The 23657-nt window shown below is 40.2% G+C and overlaps 1 protein-coding gene across 2 annotated transcripts in view; it reads left to right on the top strand.

Annotated features, from left to right (window-relative positions):
• The window catches only part of LOC111566812 (sickle tail protein-like), a 102368-nt gene that overhangs the window by 56709 nt on the left and 22002 nt on the right, over window positions 1–23657 (top strand). For both annotated transcript variants that reach the window (XM_055014644.1, XM_035946948.2), the window contains exons 6-16: window positions 6681–6945; window positions 9699–9972; window positions 11488–11805; window positions 13067–13171; window positions 13330–13367; window positions 13464–13633; window positions 14007–14182; window positions 20352–20485; window positions 20890–21037; window positions 21136–21454; window positions 22627–22743. In XM_055014644.1, the coding sequence (XP_054870619.1) occupies window positions 6681–6945; window positions 9699–9972; window positions 11488–11805; window positions 13067–13171; window positions 13330–13367; window positions 13464–13633; window positions 14007–14182; window positions 20352–20485; window positions 20890–21037; window positions 21136–21454; window positions 22627–22743 (2064 nt within the window). The remainder of the gene's footprint in view (window positions 1–6680; window positions 6946–9698; window positions 9973–11487; window positions 11806–13066; window positions 13172–13329; window positions 13368–13463; window positions 13634–14006; window positions 14183–20351; window positions 20486–20889; window positions 21038–21135; window positions 21455–22626; window positions 22744–23657) is intronic.

Here is a 23657-nt window from a genome sequence, read left to right as displayed (position 1 = left end):
CCTTTTATAATAAAGAGGTGGATCTGAATGCTATATCTCACTCAGCCGTACTGCCTGCTGTGCACCTCTCATCTGCACAGCAACAGGAATATTGACTGTGTTCATACAGAGGTAAGTCACAACCTGCGCAGCTTAACTCGACAAAGCTGTGTTTTGTGCCATTTGGAACAGGAGCTTCACAAACAGAGCAGATTTTATATGGGAAACAGATCAGCATGCAACCAAAATAAACCTGAAGAGCGTGCTCTTTGTGTGAACCTCTATAATGAATTCATAGGGAAGTGTGTCTGTGTGATTGAAAATGAGTGGCACCTTCTTTAGTCAGACTGAAATGATCATTTTGTTGATTTCACCGCTGGTTAAGCCTGCATCAGGACCAAAGCTTGTGCATTTGTTGGTTTACCTAAATGGAGAAAAGGTGTTTGAGCTCATCATGGTGAAAGCCATTGTTTTGGTATTTGCAGTTAATCCAAAGAATTCTATTGCAAAAATGGGTTGACTTTATTCTTCCATCATTACACTGTTTACTTCCCATGCCCTGTTTTCTAAGAGCAGCTAGTGGTGATGCAGTAAGAAACTGTTAGAGCAGTGCAGGCTGTACTGCAAGTGATAGAAGCTGTAAAGAGGAAACCTTCAGTTTGAACTGCCATCCAATGTCTGTTTTTTGTGATGGCAGTGTAGTGCTGTCTACCTTGTAATGGCATATCATTTATAAACTCTGACAGTTTAAATTCACTCACTCAAAGTCACTTAAAAAGCAGTACATTATTCTATTCGGTTGTTTCAGAAATCACTCCTTTCACTAACATACACTACCATTCAAAAGTTTGAGGTCACGCAGACAATTTCAGGTTTTCCATGAAAACTCAAACTTTTATTCATGTGTTAACATAATTGCACAAAGGTTTTCTAATCATCAATTAGCCTTTCAACACCATTAGCTAACACAATGTAGCATTAGAACACAGGAGTGATGGTTGCTGGAAATGTTCCTCTGTACCCCTATGGAGATATTCCATTAAAAATCAGCTGTTTCCAACTAGAATAGTCATTTAGAACATTAACAATGTCTAGACTGTATTTCTGATTAATTTAATGTTATCTTCATTGCAAAAAACTGCTTATTTTTCAAAATTAAGGTAATTTCTAAGTGATCCCAAACTTTTGAATGGTAGTGTATTAACATTCATTCTTTACTCAGTAGCGGACTTTATATTAAGCACTGCACTAAATTTGAATTAGCATGTTGTTTTAGGGACCTGCCCTGCCTTAATACAACAAGGCAGTTGCTTTACAAGGCAACTGCCTTGTAAAAGCACTTGGTTTCTCACAAGATCACATGAGAATCCACCTTGCCAGGCTCCAAGCTTGTGAGCGAACTACAGTAGTTTTAACCAGTCAGCATCCAGCTGTTGCCAGCTACAAGTATGTTTTAGGTGTGATAACAGTCCACTGTTTAATGATCTGATTGGTTGAAATCAGCTTGTGGTACATGATGATAGACAGATGGCCTATCCAGTCACAGGTTAGGTATTTTTTTAACCCATTGATGCCTATTGTCGTGAATTTGCATCATACTACTTTCATTCAGACTGAAACCGAGATAGTGTGTCCATTCCCCCAATGCCGGTTTGTGCATATTCAATACGTACCTTGGAACCTTATGCAAGCACTGGTTTCTCATAGGACCGGTTGGAGTGGGATTTAATTATTCTATATCTGTTAATATTATTATAGATCTCTTCGATATGTAATAGATAAATTAACAATTTCCACTCATTTTAGCATCAGCTGGAAAGCAAAAACACACAAAAAAAGGTTTTTTATTTAAGTGTAAATAAATTCAAGCATCAAGGGGTTAAAGTCCCTGCCCTTGCCTAGTTTCCATACACGACTTCTAAAATAGTTCTGTGTAACAAACCATCTGCTGTGTTAGGCTGTCAAATTTTCTGAATATTTATGGCTGCCATGTATTGTGTTTTAATTGTTGCATGGATTTACAGTCATTAGTTACCTCTCTGTCTCATAGTTGATGCATGTTTTTAGGAGGAAACATTTGTGTTTATAGTTACAGTACTTCAAAAAAGACCTCAGGGTTTGTGATGTGAATGTGATGTAGCTTCTGTCATTGATTGTGGACAGCACATGGTAAAGAATGCACATCATAATAAATTTGCAAATGGTCACCTAGCTGCTTCAAATAAAAGACAGTGTTTTTCTTAAATCTGTCATCATCTGATGTTTCTGTTCTTGTTAAATATAAATTCAAAAGAAGACCTAAATACAAGACCCAGCAGGCAGAGGCAGGTTGTAAAAAATGTGAGCAAACTTTAAGGTAAAGGTGATTTAGATTAAATCCAGGCTCGCACCACAGGAGTTCTAGATGGATTTACCCTGTTTCACCTTACCAAGGAGAAATCTAGTCTGCGATCTTGGTCTGAACTGATGCTGGCCCCAGATTATTTGCCATTGTGATGGTGTTCAGTCTTTAACCTTCCAAAGTGCTTGTAGAGTCAGTGGATTGGATCACCCTAATTAATATCAAACATGTTTGATATTTCCAAGGTAAAAACCAAGACAGATATATAAACTAGTTACTTTAAAGGTCACCTCCGGTTCTTGCTAAAACTGTCAAAAAAGACAAACTGCTGCTTGCTTATCCTCATCCTTTTACTCACCCAGAGTCATTTAGCCTTGTGCTTCTGTATTTTTTCTCACTGCAAAGTATTATTATTGTTAGAGCATTTTGTTGCACCATAATCTTCATAATGTTTTAGTCTGCTTCCCTGTGAGATTACGTGAGGTGGTGCTCTGTTCCCCTTGGCATGATAATCTGAATATCCTGTTGTGTGCAGTGCATTAGAGAGAAGGCTGTCTGTGAAGTGTCATCTTCAGTGTGTGATGAAATCTGATTTTGAAATCCGTAAGGATTTTAAAACTCTTGTGGTATGAGGCCAGCCTGTACAGGAGTCCGGGCAAACAGAAAACATAAGGTTTTACACAGTCCAGAAAAGTAAATGATTCAACACTGAAGCAGGCACAAAGATAATTATTAAGTAATATAAGGAAAAATAACACAGACACAGAAATCATGGAACACATTAAATAAACAAGGAAGGCAGGGAAAAAGGTTAAAAAAAAAAGACAATCACAGGGCTAGGTTGATATCTGATGTCTTAATCCATTTTTAGGAAAATCAACATCAAAATGTCACAGCGGTGAGACACAGGTGTGCTTAGGCAACAGATAAATGTTCAGCTGGTTATTACTCCACCAAAGAAGCGAAGCCTCAGTGGAGTTATGTGACGATCGTCTGCCCGTCCGTCCACAGATTTGCAAGAAATTTTCAGGGAAGGTCAGAAATGACAAAAGGACCAATTGATTAAATTTTGGCTGTAATGCAACTTATAGTCTGGATCCACACATTTTTTAAGGATTTCAGCCATCGGAAATGATGCAACGGCTGAGCAGACTTGGTGGTCTCTGAGTGCTTTTCTAGTTGGTTATGTTACGCTGCTAATTAAACTGTGTGAAAGTTTGAGGCTTGTTTCGAGTGTTTTCTGGGAAGCGGTGGTTTATGAGTTATGTAAGTCTTTGTGGCTGAACACCAAGCAGGTGACTATAGAACAGGTCTCTCTTGTAAAAGAGATCTCTAATCTTAATGGGACTTCCTGGTTACATGAAGGTAAATAAATAATTAATAAAGCGTGTGTACCGTGAATTACATCTTTATATTTATTTTTCTGCTTTTGCAGCATGTGTCAAAGTTTTGTGAATAAAAGCAACCATGTTTTTGTAACTAAAGGTTTTTTTCCCCCTTAGACAATTGTCCAACCATGTTTGTAACATTCCACTGAGTTGGCAACTTGAGTGTAAAGATAATTCAAAATGACAAGTTGCTTTCCTTTGTCTGCTGTTGTCACAAGCGGGTCAGAGACTCAACCGCAGATGACAAAGACACGGCAGACAGAATGTTCAAACTATTTTTAAAAAAATACGCGATGTACACTGAATCACAATCACAGCTGACGGGGAAAGGAAGCAATATAACTAAGGTACACGATAGACCAACTTCTCCCAAGGGAGACTACTAGGGGTCACAGGGGTAAGTTCACACACGGATGTGGTTATGGAAGCCAAGGCAGGACAAAATACTACAGTGCAAATGTCAAAGTCAGACAACAAGATATTGATCTTAATCTTACAAAAGCTTGTATACATTTTAAGAGACAGACTAACCAGGACTTGGTATCACTAAGCTAGGAAAGTTTACAAGCAAACCCTGACTGTCTTGTGACCCTGCATGAAATGGGGGGCAAAATATTGATAACAACATCAAGAGGATTTCACTCCCATTGACAATAGAAAGAAAGGCAATTATTGGACCATTCTGGACTAAAAAATTCTTTATGTACACTCATATAACAAAACGGCCGACCTTTTCAATAACCTCATTATGATCAATTTATGCCTTGCTGTGATAAATAAGCTTCTGACATCAAGAAAAGTTTGACTCAATGTGGTAATTGTGTTAATGTCATGTGTGAATCACTAAAATGTTCTTCGATGAACTCATTTGTACGTTGTATTCTGTAGCAGGAAAAAGCATCTAAATAAAAGTGCAAATAATCATTTAAAAAAAAAAAATAAGGGTGTCTTTACTATGAACCAGACTGAGGCAGTGAATCTCTATCAAGTCGACAGGCAACAGGAATCAGGAGGAATATCCACAGGTAACAAGCTGCCAGTTATTGTGACTTTGGAACATGAGTGAATCTGAAGAGCCCGAGGCTCAGGTGGTGTCTTGTTGTTGACAGGCATGTTTAAGTGTCTATATGTAGACACACACTACCTGTAAAAAGTTTGGACACACCTTCTCATTTTCTTTATTTTCATGACAGTTTACATTGTAGATTCTCACTGAAGGCATCAAAACTGAATGAACACATATGGAATTATGTACTAAACAAAAAAGTGTGAAATAAGTCAAAACATGTTTTATATTTTAGATTCTTCAAAATAGCCACCCTTTGCTTTGAGTACTGCTTTGCACACTCTTGGCTTTCTCTCGATGAAAATAAAGAAAAACCATTAAATGAGAATGTGTGTCCAAACTTTTGACTGGTAGTGTATATGTCTATATATTTCTTTGTATTTGTTTACTTAGGAGAACTGCTATAATGTACTTATTCCCACTAAATTAAATATGAATAAAATTTGTATTTTCCAAGCACTCACTGAAATCTATCCTACCTCAAAATATTTATTTGATGTGAGAAAAAAATAGTGCTGCTAAGTCACATATTTACAGTTTGTGCAGTGATATTCCTTTGTGTTGCACAAAGAGTAAAAAAAAAAAATGCTTGTTAAATGAAATATTGGTGGGAAGACAAGGCAGAAACAGACAGACCAACATCGTTGGCAGAAAGACTCCACACAACCAAAACCTTAGAAAGTTCCAAATGTGAAGGACCTGGACCAGTTACACTATTACAAACAATTCTACCAGTGTGTCTAAGTGGACAATGAAAAGTTGTTAGAGTTTGCTAGTGCTGGAATGTAGCATATTACACTTGTTGTGTGACTTCGAACATGGGTTTTAGTGTTCTGAATTGAATAACATGTTTTCTGTTTTTTGAGATGAAAAGAAGTAAATACAACTTCTGCAGCAAAGAGGCATTTTATTAGCCAGAACTGTTTTAGAAACTACCAGTGTGGACAGGTGAAATTCATACTGAGCTATGTTTGAAGACAAAAAAAAAAACAACATTTGATGAAAAACAGCCTGCCAACTGTTCAGTGTGGGGGTGTACATTTTCCGCTTTGGGGTTGTGTGGTAGCGATTGGCACAAAAGCATGCCACAGATTGAGGGAAGATCAATCAAACCTGATAGACCATGTGTGATCCGCTTTCTCAGTCCTCAAGTGCCCCATAAATGTTCAGTGGGGCTGAGGTCAGGTGATTGCTCTTCAAGTGGTTCTTGCAAAGGTTTGAGGTGTGTTTTTGCCAATTATACTGCTGCTGTATGAAATCTTCTCCACAAAGACACAAACCAGAGGGTGAAACATGCCTCTGAAAGATGGAAGATGGAGTGCTGCTTCTCAGGCTTTGGTCATGATTCAGTGTAGTTGTCCACCTCCAGAGTAGGCGAAATACTTCATACATTAATTTTCCCAGCAGCATATTTCACTGTGTTTGATGCACTGCAGTATCATTCTGTCTCATACTGGGCTCCTTACACACACCTTTCTGGTAGTGCCACTAAATCTCAGCTGGGATTTATAAGCAAATAGGACTTTTTCCATCATCCTCCATTAAATACTATGTCTTAGCCCGCCTCAGTTTTCCCTCCTTAGAAGTGGTTTATAGATGCTAATCAACCTGACTACAACTAGACAGATTTCTTTTCTTTATAGCAAATTCTGTATCTTCTCTTGTGATGATGTTCCTTAGAAGCGTAACCATGTCAAGCCACGATTTGCTGACAATAACACTATGACTTCATATTACCTCTTAGGTGAACCCTAAATGCATGGAAAGTATATTTCTTTCATGAGATTTAGAATGGTTAAACTGTTGTCATTTTCAAACTTACTTTAGCGTCTGGGTTAGTGAGTTGCATCTTATCAATGGTGGTGTTAATGATGTAGTTTTAGATAAAGGTTTTCTGTTTTTGCAGATCTCCAAAGAGGTATTGTACGGCAATCACAGCCCAGTCCACACTCTGCACAGCCTGCAGGGCTCCATGTCCCCACCCATGGTGCGTTCCATGCCCTCCTCCCCCTCAAGGATGGCCTTTGGTGGAGGGGGCATACGAGGTGGCAGTGGAGTGAAGGGCCCAGACAGTGCCACGTTACCGCGGGAACGCCTGGTAGGGGCAGGGCGATCCAGCACCCTGTGCACCAGCAGCAGTGCTATCCTGGAGAGGAGAGACGTAAAGCCGGGTGAGATACCTGCTATTTTTTCAGTACATGATTGATCGATTTCTTTATTTTCATGTCATGCACACAAGCATGCCCAACCCTCATGGATTTACAAGGCACCAATTGCAACAATACATCCAAAACACATTATTCTGCTGCTCATTTCTCAAACAAAATAAGTTGTCCTTTATCCCAGGCCTGGCAAAGAAATTCTGCCAGGAAAAAGGTTCCCCTTCTGAAACTTAACTCAAGTTTTTCATGGTCCATCCAAAAATAATCAAAATAAACAGAGGACATCTTACTGAAAAGTACCTCCCTTATCTTCATATACAGAACAGTAAAACATAAAATCAACCTCATTCTCATCTTCACCTAAGTTACACAACAAACAAAGTCTGTGGTTTCCACTGAACATTCTTTGTTGATACAGGACATTGTGCTATTACTATTCTGGCAATTAATCAAGCAGTCGGATTCCACACTTGCAATGTGCGTTACAACATCAAAAGCAGAAATAAGCGTGCTGTGGAACAGAAATAACTGTCCTGGTGGAACAGGGGCGGACATCTGTGTTGTGTTGTACATTTATAGTAGTATACAGTGGATTAAACGAAGCCGCAAAGCAGAGAATTTTGTCTCGAGGCATTTTAGTAATCGAATTACTTGAGGAATCATTTCAGCCCTAGTGGGAACTGTGGATTAACAAATAAGAAGAAGACCCACCTCCACTCAGACTAAGAAGCAGAAGCAGAACTTAGTGCTCTAACATCAGTAGGTAGAAGCTACTACCACAGCTGGAACTGGAGAAACTCCAACAGAATGGGAACACTGTTGAACAGCAATATGTTGAACTGACCACAACACAAGAGACCGGTGTTAAAGAGCTAGATGCTAACATAGCAGCTGCATTGATAACTGCATGCAGCTGAAAAAGACAATTGCAGCAAAGCTAAACAGTTAATCCATGGATGCAATCACCCACATCCGCTGACAAAGTCCCTTCAGAAGAAATATTAGCAGGTTTTAACAAAACTTTAGATAACATGGAAGCTTCTGTCAGCCATCACAGTGACTATAGAACATGAGTCAGCACCAGAAACAATTCAGAGGGTCTACCCAAGACAAGACAGACCAACCAGAGCACTGGATTAACTATTAGAAACCCAATCATTCAATGCCCCACACATAGATTGTGGAATATTACTCTGAAGGCTGACCGAACACTGATAAGCTTAATCTAGAACTAAATGTGGCAGGGGAAAGAAAGCACTGGAAGCAGGGTGAGAGGGAGATTTTTTTTTAAAATATACATACTTGCAAATGTAGACAACATACAGGTTTTATTCTGAATGTAAGTACACCATGTGGAATATTTAAATGTGAGACCAGTGATAGCTGTTCAAGGAAATTACTGTTACAAAATGTGGCAAACGGATATGCAGCTAGGACTTTGTTCTTTTTCTCCTGATGATTCTGCCAATTAATGAGACTCAGATATATGCTTTGATTTGGGCCCTTTAAGTGAGGAAAGGAAGAAGTATGTCAGCCAGCTGCTTCAGGCTCTGTGGGAGAGAAGGACACAGAGAGGAACTCAGGATTTGTTTAGGGATCTGGAACTGAAATGTCAGGGCTCTGTTTGGCATATAAAGTAGAATGTGGTGGTGTATCAGAACAAACTTTCTTCTGGTGCAGAGGTTATTTCCCCAACTGCGCTGGTGTGGTATCTTGGTGAGGTCACTCCAGAAGTATAGTACAGCCTTGTTAAGAAAAATGTGTCTCTGTCAGCCCATCATCCAACTGCTTAGATCAGGTGAATAGTTTAGCAAATTTTTGTAACAAAATACTTTGGTTCATTTCTTCGGTGGAAATTTTTGTTTTTGTCTATTTATTTACCTTTAGTGTTTTGTGTTGCCCTCAGTGGTAATCAGACAGAAAAAAGAGTGTGAAAGAGTGTGATTCTTGCCATTCCTAATACTGCGGAGGTCCTTGTTGTGCCACTGACACAGCTCTGACCCACCCTAGCATAGACACACAACCTCTGGGGATGTCCTGTGGCATCTGGCACTAGGATGTTGGCATCAGATCCTTTAGGTGGGGGTGAGCTTCTGTTGGTCAGATTTGTTTTAACACTTCTTGTAGATACTTCTTTACCATTATATTGTTGTCCACAGGAATCAGTTTCTTAAACTATGAACAAGACACTCAGTGATTTCAAAAGTGTACCAAAGTTCCTTTGAATAGTCTTTGTTGGGCTACGGAGAAAGCACAACAGCAACAATACCAAAGCAACAGTCCTTGGGAAGCTCAAGTGGAAATTTTCTGCAGTCAAGTATGCTAATTTGGCAACGGCCAAAAGTGAAAGCTTCTGCACTTCGCATAGTGAGATGAGGCTCTTACAAATTTTACACAAAACCTGAAGTTTCTTTTGAAATCCCCTTAAGCAAGTTCTTGGAGATAGCGTGAAGGAACGAAAAGGATCCCCTTTACTTGGAAGGACAAAGAAAATCTGCAACAGAACCAGGCTCAGACAGGGTAGTCACCTGCCTTGACTGGTTGAAATGAGGTGGGCTGGGGGAGTGGTGGTTTAAAACATAATTCCATGTGTTCTTTCATAGTTTTGATGCCTTCAGTATTAATTTACAATGTAGAAAATAATACAAATAAATAAAAACCATTGAATGAGACAGTGTGCCCACATTTTTTCACTAGCACTGTAAGTATACAACTCAAATTCCTTGATTGTGTTCTCATACTGTGTCTATGTGTATGTGTAGATGAGGACGTTGGCAGCAGCAAGAGCATGGCCCTGGTGGTGCGTGCTGAAGGTGGATATTACCAAGACTCCTACTGCTCGTCTCTACAGGATGGAGTAGGGGGTCGCCTTAGCATTGCGTCCTCCCAATGCAGCGCTCCTCCCTCCCTCACTGCAGACATGGTGGATGGTGGGGTCTTAGGGGTCCCAGGAGGGCTGCAACAGTACCGTGCTTCCATTAAACCCTTGTTGGGCTACGGAGAGAGCATGGAACACCAGACCCGCTCCCTGCACAGGTGCACACACTGATTTACACCTAGTTTAGACACATGGACATGTCTCCCTTTGCAATATGTAACACAGCCAAGGAAATTTTAACGCACTCAAGTTGCAGTTGGACTTCTTGAAGACAACTTGGCATTCCCCTTGCTAAAATTTGTCATCTCAATTTACTATGTGCTGTTATGTGCAGATGGTAGAGTTGTGAACTAGGATGGGCACCTCTGCTTTTTTTTTTTTTGTAGTTTCCTGGGGCTGCACAGTGGTGTAGTGGTTAGCACTTTCGCCTTGCAGCGAGAAGATCCCTGGTTCGCATCCTGGCTTTCCCGGGATCTTCCTGCATGGAGTTTGCATGTTCTCCCTGTGCATGCGTGGGTTTTCTCCGGGTACTCCGGCTTCCTCCCACAGTCCAAAAATATGCTGAGGTTAATTGATTATTCTAAATTGCCCGTAGGTGTGAATGTGAGAGTGCTTGTTTGTCTTTGTATGTGGCCCTGCGACAGACTGGCGACCTGTCTAGGGTGTCCCCTGCCTTCGCCCGAGTCAGCTGGGATAGGCTCCAGCACCCCCCGCGACCCTAATGAGGATTAAGCGGTGTATAGATAATGGATGGATGGATGGATGGATGTAGTTTCCTGGTACAGACTTAGGTAAAAATGGACTAAATCCAGGTGGGCAGCAGATAAAACAAGCATGAAAACACAAAGAATCTATATTTTAATATATTTTGTTGCGGATGCCTATAACACAACCTTTCACTCCTTAATTTATCATCATTCCAGAATCGTGATTGTTGTGGCAATGTTACTGGTGATTACTACAAAATCAGTTGTGTTTGTGTCACTTGTCTCAAGTGGCTGTGACTGACATTACATCACATAGAATGATAGATGGGGCACAAAATATGGGTGGAGGAATGGAAACCACAGCAGTAATTTTCATGTCTGGGAAAATCATTGTGATTGAAGAGCAAAAAAACATAGTGAGAGACAAAAACTGACAGTAAACATGTTCTTTGTCACCTCGCTACTGCTGTAGTTGAGATTATTTACCAGTGGGGTCTGATATGTAGTATATTCATAACTTTGGAGTTCTGCTGGAATACAATCTCAGATGTTTGGGATTGTAGTTACTTTATGGCTTTTTTCTATGCTCCATCACTTACCAGAAATCTGCAATATGCAGATTACATCACATCTAAGTGTCTCTTCATGCAGATGAGATGTATTTCAGCTTGTTATGTTTGTAGTCTTAGTAAATATTTGTATGCTAAATATTGGAATGTCACATCCTTGTGTCCCTGGTGACAATTTGCTGTAGGCTTGGTACATATAGCCCTTGGTGATGGCAAAACAAACTATCTTTGACCAAAGAGGAGGAACAATTCAATGACTGATGACTGTAGGAATAAAGACATGCAACCATGTGGGATCCAATTGGAGACTCACAAAACTCTGGTTATGAAGACAGTGTTCATGTAAGCAGCACTGTATGAATCCATCAATTATTCCATCCGCTTTTCTACCATCCAGGCAAAAGAACAGGAAGTTTGGAGACAGCCAGCTTCCACCACTGGGAACCAAAACCTCTTCCCCTTCCCCTCACAGAGGTGGTGAGGTCAGGATGATTGACGGGCACATCATTGGAGGGGTGGGCATGGTGTCTCCAGAGAGGATGTCGCCAATTCATCGGCCTCTGCGGCGAGACAGTAACGGGGCCACAGTGGAAGTTTTAAACAGGAGCAGAGTGAGCGGCTCCTCATCGTCCACCTCATCAGTTTTTCTGGACAGTCCTCTGGGACAACCTGAGAGATTGGTTCAGGGTCATGTGGCCACCAGCAATACCCAGAGGTGAGATTACATCCATAATCATCTTACCTAATTGGAACACTTAGTCTGAGCTACACAATCCCCCTGAATTCGGGTTGATGAGTACAAAGCTAACAATGTTGATTAGTCCCATTGTGTTCTATTTCTTGCATCTTTCTAATGATATTTGAGTTTATGTCTGATTTCTTAAACAGTGAGGTATTGAAAAAACTCAGAGAATAGTTCTAAACAGCTAGAAGTAAGCTGCTCTTAATATCTTGTGTTGATCATTTTAACACAACTCAAAGTACCACCGCTTTTGTGAGTCTATTCATTAATGTGACTGTTGGGTTCAGACTTGTGCTCTGTCAAAAATAGTTTTAAAATGTTACTAGGTCCAACATAGTAAGACTGCTGGCTCAGTTGCTACAGAAACATGCCCAGGGTGAGCATTCATACATGAAGGTGCTACATTAAATTCTGAATGTCTTTAGTGGCTTAACATCCATCATCTGGTTATAAGCAGTGTTCTGCTGGGAAACCTTGAATCCTGGCATAAATATGCATGCGACTTTGACACATACCACCTACTTAAACATGCCTACAGGCAAAGCACAGCACTCCCTGACAGCAGTCACCTCCCCTAGCAGGACAACGTGCCCCACTACAACACATAACCTAGGAGTCAAAACTTTTACCCGACCTCCAGACTGCCCAGATCCAAATCTGATCAAACATCAGATGCGCCAAAACAAGGCAGATCCACGGAGGCTCCATCTCCCAACCCACAGAGCCCTGTGCCCATGCTCTAGTGAGTTATAGCTGTTTTGGCAGCATGACGGGGACCTGCACAGTATATTAGGAGGTGGTTGTAATGTTGTGCCTGATTGGTGTAAATGTTATCTGATGGGGACTGCACAGTGGCTTGGTGGTTAGCACTTTCGCCTTGCATCTAGAAAATCCCCAGTTCGCGTCCTAGTCTTCCCGGGATCTTTCTGCACGGAGTTTGCAAGTGCTCCCTGTACATGCGTGGGTTTTCACCAGGTTCTCCGCCTTCCTGCCCCAGTCCAAAAACATGCTGAAGGGTTAGTTGGTAAGTCTAAACTGTCCTTAGGTGTGAATGCGAGTGTGATTGTTTGCCTCTATAGGTAGCCCTGTGATAAACTGGTGACCTGCCTTCACCCGAAGTCAGCTGGGATAGACTTTAGCCTCCCCGTGACCCTAATGTGGATTAAGCGACGTATAGATAATGGATAAATGGATGTTGATGGATGTGATGAATATATGTGTTCCTATTTTTCAGTGACAGAATGAAAGCCATGGAGGAGCAGATAGCCAGTCTAGCAGGGCTGGTCCATCATGCTCTGTCCATGGGACCAGATGTTTCAGGAGTCAAGGATGCTGTCAGGTCTGTTCTATCTGCTACCAGCTATTTGAACACCAGCAGTAATTTAGTAGTATGTCAGTGAATTGAATCATGAAAGTCCCATAAAATATAATTGAACTTTGTCCCTATTTAGAGCAATGATGGCTAAATTTACTGTCTATCTACCTGTGTCTTTCCAGTGAAAATGCTGAACGCAAACTTATCAACGACAGACTTGGTGAGATTGTTTTTTTAATTTACCCCTGACACTTCGAATATACTTAATATACTCTGAACATGCTGATGACATAAAATCATCTTCCTTGACTTCCAGGGGTGCCATCTGAGCCCCACAACCCTGCTTCATTGATTGACAGCTTCAGTCCCACCCCTCTGGCTCTTCAAGCCCCTCCCTCTCAGAGTGGCTTGCAGCAGCACTTGGTGTCTGTGAAGAGGAATGTGTGTGAACTACGGCAGCAACTTAACCAACTTAGACAGTTACAGGTAGTGATCTGTGTGCTAATTACAGTCAATTCAACATAAATCATAACAACTTCAGTAACGCTAATAGCTGAAATAGCTGCAAAATGACCTAACTGTAGGTGAAATTTGATTAGTGGTTCATGTGGAAAGGAGATCATACCTTGTATACATGTGAGCTACAGTGATATAATTTGTGTTTTCCTTAAATCTTGGCTAAATTTCTCATTAAGTATTTATTATTAGAGAAAAAGCTCTGATAAACTCATTGTATACTACCTGCTCAGCAGCAAACAGCAGTCAGACACAATCCAAAGCTAGTTAATGAACTTATTGGAATATTTAAAAAGAAATAAAAATAAAAATTCTGACTCCGGAGTCATTCCATGTGTTCCAGCTGTCAAACCAGGAGAGTGTGAGTTCAATGGTGCGGATGGCAGGCCAGGAGCTGGTGGTGCTGATGTGTGACTGGCTGGTTCAATCTGAGGAAGCATCGTATAGACAGAGAGCTGAGATGGAGGAGGAGAGGATCCACTACCTAGCTACTGAGGAGAGAATACTCAAACAGCTCAGGTAAGACTTTGAATTTACTTGGGAATATTTGATTTTGAATACTTCTTTTTGAGAGAAAAAGTAACATAATTGAAGAAAATATCAAGAATTTACGGACGTGCTCATCTTTGGAGATGCAGAGGTTCTGTTGTCTTAGTCTAGTATGACCAGTAGCTCATGATGGCAAATTTAATATACACTGAGCCACAACATTAAAACCACTGACAGGTGAAGTGATTGGCAGTGATCACTGTATAATGTTCTGCATAATGTTCTGCTGGGAAACCTTGGGTCCTGGTATTTATGTGAATTCTGTGCCTTCCCTAACAGGGCAATTGTGGCTCAACTGTGCCACACTACATTACATTCTTAATCACTATCAAACACTTTTGTTCAGCGAAACTTACATGAGATTGCCTTAAACTGTGGTTCATTACCTGTTGGGTTTCCAGAAGGCTGGAACATGCTGCAAATGAATAAGGTCTCCACAGTATGTAAACCGATTGTTCCTACAGCATGAGTAATAAAAAAAAAAAACACAGACACACATTACAGCCAACAGAAAAAAAAGTGACTTGAGGTTGTATTTTAATCGAGATGACAAGGACAATGTGCATTGACCCTAAGTACTACAAAATGTGCCAGAAAGGGAGCATTTTTTAAGTGCCTGTTGAACAAGCAGAGCACAAACATGTGACCTCTTTAACTGCTTTGCCTGTGGTCAACTTACTGTCGCCTCTTTACTGCTGCAGTTGGCTTTTATAGCCATAGAGAGGTAATGGTAACTGGAATGGTTGTCCAACAGTCTTGCAGGACTAATTAAAATAAATAAAAAACACTGAATGAGAAGGTGTGTCCAAACATTTGATTGGTATTGTGCTGCAGTATATAAAACTGCAGTAAGGCTACACTTACTTTTGTTACAGTGACTTCATCCTTGAAGGCAACACCGTCTTCCAGGCAACACAAGTAACCTGGTAAACCTGCACTAAGTCTGGGGAGAAGCAGTGCCCTAAGGACAAACTCAGGGGAAAAAAACTCCCTTTATGTATCATTCTTGGATTTGCAAGCTTCATAACTCCTACACATGCAGTGTATGCACTTCAGCAACAGTTTTTAAGTCCACCTCATCATTCCCAAAGCTTCAGCAAGCTTCCTCCTACCCCACTAAACTTCTCCACCACAGTCCTGACCAAATATTTGTCCCCACAAAGACCCAGCATCTCTCCTGGGGTTACAGACCCACCCTTTCTGCTAAGTGTCATGTAAAGTATCTTTTAGTGTCCTTATATCAGACTTGTTCTTTAGCAGTTATTCTCTCAAATGCCAGGCATGCAAGATGTCAGCTGTCTTATTTTGCTTAAAGTTTAGATTAAACTCTTCATTTGTGGGCATGACTTCTCATGAGTTCTGACGGAGCCTTTTCAGCATTTGGCGAACTAACTCTGACATCACGCCCCTAATGGTGTCACTGCAGCTGAAGTCAGATCATTGGTGGCATGCAAGACACAGCACAGTAACATCTGTAGGCAGAGAGAGAATATGAAGAAACATATTGTTAAAAATAGAGGCGGAGGAAGGGCAGTGATTTGATCTGGCATGACAGGTTTCCAGATACATCGGAACTCATTCTTATGTTAGCGTGCTACACATTGACTTCATAACATAGATGACTGCTAACAGAGGCCTGGCATTTATCAAGCATCACAAGTAGGAGTCTTAGGATGAGTGTGACACGATTATCTTCACACACACACCAATCCAAATCACACACATGATTAGCAAAATACCAACACACTGAACAAACATTAGCTTCATTCGTGCACTTTTGGAAAACAGAGCTTTAGCAAATGTCTTTCAGTGCAAGTGTCAGTTACTTTGTATCCCAGAACTGAACTAGAAAAGCACTGAGAAAGCGCAGTACTCTGCCAAGGTTGTTAGTTCCCCCATATGGCATTGTCAGAAATGCAGCATTTTTTGCGCTGAACACAGGCATGTGTTATGCATGTGTACGTTATATATGGATACTGAATCATGTGACCTAACCATGTAGCAGGGGGAAACACCCCTACAATTTAATCAATTGTTCCTTGTATCATTTCCGACGGATAAGTCCAATAAGTCCGCAGCGGTCGGTTTGTAGTAGGATCGCGATCATGTGATCATCAGCAGGCAGCTGACGTAGTGTTCACTTGTTGTCATAGTTACAGTGATGCCGTGCCGCTATCTTAAAATGATACAGAAATCTTTAACAAATTCGTGGATTCAGACCGTAAGCTGCATCACTGCTAAAATCAAATCCATTGGTCCTTGTGCCATTTCTGACCTTCCCAGAAAATTTCAGGTTTTTTCCATTTTTGAATGATGTTGCTAACAGACAGACAAACAGACTGACAAACCAACGGCGATCATCACATACTCTGCTGCGTTTCTTGGCAAAGAAAAGACATGAAGAGCTTCTGCTCCACTGGATTTCAGATCTCTGTGTATTTTCCCACAAAGTTCCTCTCAGTATATATTTTTTTCATCTTACTTCCAAATTGCTATGCTAATGGTTCAGTAAGATATTACGTTTATCTTAACTGATTCATCATGTAAGGAGGTTATGCTGTCCTGATTTTTTTTCTGTCCGATCAGTGATCAGTGACACATCCGTCCCAGATATAGATACTGGGCAAAAGAAAAATCATGGCTCTTAATTTCCAGCTGTATTGATATTCTTTCTCCTGCCTACATAGTTCTAATTTGCCATTTGTTTTCCAAATTTTTTTGTTTTTTTACCAGGGAAGCAAGCACCATTTACCTTAAATAGAGAACCCCAATAAAAATGTTCAGGTGTTTAGAAAGTCGTTATCTGACTTACTGTATTATCTGACTTACGCATATTCATGCAATTACGTAATTGATTCAGGGCTGTAACTGGTGACTGTGCAGGTTCCAACAGATCCCAACCAAAACAAGGATTACTGTACAAACCAACCTATGCCTTTAAAGTCCTGAAAAGATGAATGAGTAGTTTAAGAAAAGTATCAGCAGGAGTTTAACATTGAGGGCTGCTCTGTTTGACAAAACAGATAATATAAAGTTTGTGCAGCTAATCCTGCTTTATGTTGATTAACAATATTATTGTGAATTTCCCTGGTGATAGATATAAAATGTTTATCTTATCTTATTCAGGCTCAACAGGCTACAAAGTCTGTATAATGTGGACTGTTTGAATGTAGCATCTTTTAGCATCTTTGGTAGGTTTGCGTTTCTCTGTACAATTTAATCTTGTTTTGTCTTCACATGACTATGTGAAGTGCTTTCAGATCACTTGTGTTGTTAAATGGTACTTATGTAAATTGTTAGGATTCTGCTCCTGTTCCTTCTCCCACTTTCTCCCTCTTTCTTTCGTCCTCCTTGATTTTCTGCATCTATTTTGACCTGTTCCTTTGGCTCCCTCTGTCTGGCCTTGCCTGGATTACCTCAGCCTGTTTTCCCCTCTGTGTTCAGTTCCCCCATCTAGTGAGTACTCCTCCTTAATTTAGTTTTGCAAATTCAGTTTAGTTTTGGTTGACTTCCATTTTGGTATTCGTAGTGTTTATTGTCGAGCTTTGAGTTGTTTGGTTTAATGCTGTCCTCTCAGTTCAGTTCTCCATTTACGTATTGGTTTAGTTTTTGGATTAAATAAATCTATAGCCTTCATTCAGCTGTCTGTCAGTTTCTGTGAGTCTGCGCTTGGGTTCTCCTGCTAACCTCGTAACATAAATAAAACTAAATTGAATTGAATTGGTACTTACCATCAGTAAAGACTTTGCCCAAGAAAATATGATTACTGTCACTGCATGTATACTAAAATGCCCACCTAGGCTGTAATGTAGTTTGAAGCTCACCGTAAATTCTAAGTGCTGTGGTTATGCAGTGAGTAAAATGTTTTGAGAGTGAGCAGCATTAGTCCAAACCACAGCTGGATTATACCTTGTGTTTCATTATGCATTTCTCAAACTAAATATATGCGTGCAGGGTGTTGTCTAATTCCATATAAAGGGCACAAGAAGTGATTTGCAAATCCGTTTTCAACATTTGCTTCAAATCCAGATCTTAAGGCATCTACATGTCCACAATGAAATCGAATGACCCTGGCATGCTTTGATAAGCACAGAGGTGTGAAGACAGCTTGGATTTTATCCGTAGTGTCCTCTTACGGTGATATCTTTTGTACACTACCGTTCAAAAGTTTGGGGTCACCCAGGCAATTTCATGTTTTCCATGAAAACTCACACTTTTATTCATGTGCTAACATAATTGCACAAGGGTTTTCTAATCATCAATGAGCCTTTCAACACCATTAGCTAACACAATGTAGCATTAGAACACAGGAGTGATGGTTGCTGGAAATGTTCCTCTGTACCTCTATGGAGATATTCCATTAAAAATCAGCCGTTTCCAGCTAGAATAGTCATTTACCACAGTAGCAATGTCTAGACTGTATTTCTGATTCGTTTAATGTTATCTTCACTGAAAAAAAGAAATGCTTTTCTTTCAAAAACAAGGACATTTCTTGGTGACCCCAAACTTTTGAACGGTAGTGTAGGTCAATTTATGATAGCTATAATGTTCCTGTTTGATCAATGCATGCAGCCATTTCTATCATTGTAACAAGGACAAATTGTGATAAAATGATGTCAGCAGAAACATCCATCCATTATCTATACACCACTTAATCCTCATTGAGGTTGCGGGGAAAAAAAAAAACGATGAAACAAAAAAAACAATCCGTCAAAAGGCTTTGCTGGCATTCACAATAAGAGTAGTGGAGTAGCTCTTTGAATTATTAGAAAGTGACTTAAATGCAGTTATTACAGGTTGCCCTACTTTTTATTGTTTTCCTGTGAGCAAGCAGTTGTGCATGTCCATACTGGACTCTATTCTATTTTCAGATTCTTTAGCTACACAACTTAAAAAAAAACTAACAAAAACAAAACAGCTTCCATCCAGTTAAGCAATACTGCTGATATCAAATCGAGGTAAAGGCAGTGACCTGGCAGGGAGAACTTGATTTATGTTGAGAAAGTGTTTTCCTCCTTTCTGTCCTTTCCCATGCTCTTGGCGGGGCATGTGTCTGCCTGCTGTTGGAAGTCAGACAGTGTAGCAGTGTGACAGTTGTATTAACCTGTATCATCAGTAAACACTCGCACACTGCTGTAGGTGACACAGCAACTAAACATGCTTCTGATCAGAATCTTGTAGGAAATATGCACCTTCTTCTGCACTGCTATCTATCAGCTAGTATTAGTCTGTGTTCATTCTACAGCCTTTCAGGAGCTATTTAATGATGTATTACGCTTCACTTATTTTCATTTGAGCAGGTACATTGCAAATCCAAGTCTTAAGTCTCAGTGGATGCTTCAGGCTAAAGAGTAATGCGATTTTTTTTTTCCATCAGTTTAACTGTAGATGAATCACAACCTATTTATTTATTAATGAAAGCAAACTGTAATTATGTTACTGTTATATTTATGTACAATTATTGCACTGTTATTGTTTGAACAATTCATTTTATAGTAGTCTGAAAAGTATCTAAATCAAAGTATCAAAGTCCAAAAGCAAAGAAATAATGAAAACCAGTATGAAATGCCATCAGAAAGGGTTCTCTGTCGGGAGGGCTAAAGACAGAACTGGTTCTTAAAATACCACAAACACACAGCACAGCCTGAGTCATAGATTCACAGATGTTGTCAGACCGGTTTGCTCAGAAAGGGGTCAACAGGCAGGAAAATCCCACGTCAAAACAAAACAGTCACTTCAACACACTTCATTACATAGCTACTTTCAGATGCAGGAGAACAACAGCATTAACTCTAGTGACAGGTGAAGTGTACAGCACTGACCATCTGGTTACAATTCAATGTTTTGCTGGGAAATTTTGAGTAATGTTACTTTATAGATGTTACTTTGACATTTACCACCCACCTAAACATGGCTGTGACCAAGAACCCCCACCCTCATTCATTTACAGCATTAGAATCACTTTATCACTGGTTATGAACCTTCATTATCTAAATCTGAGGACCACTGAGGGGACTGTGAACTCCCCAAATCGACTCTCTGCTGCCATCTTATGTCTGCAGCAGGCTGTCACACAGTTGATTTTTCTGCCTGCATCAGCTGCTAATACAACATGTTTGATGTGTTTTTCTCCTCTCAGTGAACTTGAGGACTATGTGGACCATTTGCAAAGGAGCTCGGCCTCCATTCCCAGCCAGTCCATCACTCTGGGAGACGTGGAGGAGGGAGCAGTCAACCTGCGGAGGGTTGGAGAGGCTCTGGCTAAGCTTAAAGGTTGGTGGATTAAGGATGTTTGAAGACTGGACTGAAACAAATCATGTCACTGTACTGGCTAATTAAAAGATATAACAAAATGCACCGGATCAGTGCTTTGAAAAGTGCATGTGATGGAATCATCACATAGGGAAATGTGCTACAAAGGATTATGGATGGAGGTGTCAGAAAAGGGAGAGATAATTGTGATGTATTTATAAGGCACATAAATTGAAAACTTCAATGAAAGTAAATGAAGGTCAGTAAGAGAATTAAAATATCAGAAATACAGTGAACTCACTTGACTGTCTAGCTGTACTTCAGACTAATTATGCACCATGCAAGTTTCCTAAGAATTATTGCAAAATAATTATCTGCACTGACATAAATTAGGAAGTTTAAACATGCCATTGGTTGTCTTTCAGGTGTGTTTCCAGAGCTGCAGGTGAAGATGCGCTCAGTGCTGAGGCTGGAGGTGGAGGCGGTGCGTTTTTTGAAGGAGGAGCCTCATAAGATGGACTCCATGTTAAAGAGAGTCAAAGCCCTGACTGAAATCCTCAGTTCACTCCGCAGGTACTCAGTTACTTAATTCACAGGTAAAATACTCATGTTCTGCAGCAAAATAATCATGATGTGTGGGTGGCCATTTTTGTCCTCCCTGCTTTCAACAGGTGTGTGTCAGAGTCAACCTTTCCTGCCAGATCAGCCAAGGTGGGGCCTGTAAATGTTCAAGAAACGGACCAGGGACTTCCAAAGACCCAGAGCCCTCAGAGCTCCCCCAAACCTCAGCCTCGATCTTCCATCAGGTCCCCAATGTCCACCGCCATTGTCTCTGGGAGCCACACTGAGGCTGGCTTGTCAGGCTCCGTCTCCCCCATCATGGCCCACAGAATGAAAAGCACAGCAGCCCCAGTGGCACAGCCTTCCCTTCACTACCCCAGTACCCCCCTGACACCCACCCATGGACGAGACTCGCCCACTATGACTAAGGTACTGCACAGAAAGTGAAGTGACCATGTAAACATGTGTTTCTGTCAGTGGTCTGTGATGAACAATTCTAGACATGAGCCATCAGTACCAGGGTTATCAGTTAGCTTCCATGAGTGTAATTACAGTGATGTACTATATGTGTCAAAAAGAAAAAAAATCCATAATCACAAATACACTACTGAATACGAACGATAGTGTATATACTGAAAACAGTAAAGCTAACTAAATAAATAATAATTTGCATTATCAAAGCAGATTCACAACCACCCTAGGAGACTAGATGACCAAGTTGTAGTTCTTGTAGTGGTAATTATAGTCACTGTCAAAGGTGTGTTTTCTTTGTCCAGCCAGTGTGAATGTCAGCAGTCTTGAGAATGACAACAAAAGAAAAAGGTTTACGCTGGATACACCAGCTGAATTCTGTGTGGAGTTTGCATGTTCTCCTTGTGCAGCGTGGGTTCTCACCAGGTTCTCCAGCTTCTTTCAACAGTTCAAAGACAAGCTGAGGTTAATTGGTGATTCTAAATTGTCTTTAGGTGTGAATGTGAGTGTGTTTGTTTGTCTCTATATGTAGCCCTGTGATAGACTGGTGACCTGTCCAGGGTGAACCCTGCCTTCACCCTGAGTTGGCTGCAGATTCCAGCCCCCCCGATGGGAAATATAATGCAGTCAAGCTAGCCTATTGTTTTTACACGATCTTCAATGCCGGTTCTTCAGTTGTGTTATACTAATGACTGCTTGCAAAGTTTACACTCAACTTATTTTTCATACATTTAAACAAAATCCAGCCATACCAATGACTTCTTTGACATGGCGTCGGCTACTTTGGAGCTGAACATTTAGTAAATGTTAAATAAATGTTCACAGTTAGTCTGTTCCTCCCTCCACCAAAAATAACGGATTGATCCTGGAAGGCTGTTGACATAGCACTTTTCTCCATGTAAAACTGACCAATGAGATCTTAGCTGGATCAGAGCAAACTGATCATCTTCAGAGTTGGAGATTCCTCCTCGACTCTTCTGTTGTTGCTCTTATCAAATCAGACTTTTTTTTTTTAATCTGTCCCGTATAAGAGATGAGAAATTTTGACCACCTTTAAACAATTTTTGGTGCATTTGAATGTTGTTTTGTAATTATATTTAAAATGTATCAAATGTTGTCATGTTGTGAAGGTGAATTCTCACAGCAGAGAGGGCAGCCCTGCCCTGCAGAGGAGAACGGGATCTCATCAGTCTGATGGACTGGACCAACCTGTGCCAACACAGCAGAGCCACAGCGATAAAACCATGGTAAGACATACAACACACATCCTGATGTCAGAGCTATACTCACTCACTCTGTATTATTGTCTGTCACTCTTGTGCTATTTAGGCAGTTAAATCTCCAGAAATCATGCACTGCAGCAGATCAGGCATCTGGGTTCTGTAAAGCGTCTTGAGACAATTTGACTGTAATTGGCGCTATATAAAATAAATTGAATTGAATAGAATTGCAGCAGTGTGCCATCACTATTTGCAGGTACTATGTGTCTCATTAACCCAACATGTTGCAGGGTTCATGCTTGGCACATCTGCTAGGCTCTTTGTTTTCAGTGATTTTAACCCAGAAATATGAACCTTTTCTTAGATGTGTTTATATTACTTCCACCCATATTATATGTCTCCCCTAAAATCCCCTTTTCACTTGTGTTTGTTTGGTTTGTTTCTTTATAGTATATTGGTTTTAAATTTGTAAGGTTTTGTCGTGCTCATACTTATAGTTGGTACAATGCAAATGTTTTAGTTATGTGAGGATACTTTAAAAATTATTTAATAGTTGAATGGATCATTTTTAAAAAATAATTAATTAATTAATTTATTTATTTATTTACTTACTTACTTACTTACTTATACCATTATATGGAACAAATAGCACAAAGTGTTACAAATGATTTGAAACAATGATACAATTTCAGTAATAGTATCAGAACATAACATAGAAGAATGACAAAAGTTTAAGATAAAGGTGAAACAATAATAAGAACAAATAATTAAGGTTATAAGGGTCAGTTAAAACTAAATTTAATAAAAACTGTTTTTAGCTGATATACAAAGGTAGCTTTAGATTGGTTAGTTAGAAATGACGTGATAATTACTGTGCTGTTCCATCATTCATTAGATATACACAGGAGGGGGACTCATAGAGCAGACTGCAGACAGTAGAA

This window comes from Amphiprion ocellaris, chromosome 10, assembly GCF_022539595.1.
Source record: "Amphiprion ocellaris isolate individual 3 ecotype Okinawa chromosome 10, ASM2253959v1, whole genome shotgun sequence".
In the NCBI taxonomy this organism is placed as follows: domain Eukaryota; kingdom Metazoa; phylum Chordata; class Actinopteri; family Pomacentridae; genus Amphiprion; species Amphiprion ocellaris.
Note: the sequence above shows the minus strand (reverse complement) of the source record. Positions and strands in the feature narration are given on the sequence as shown.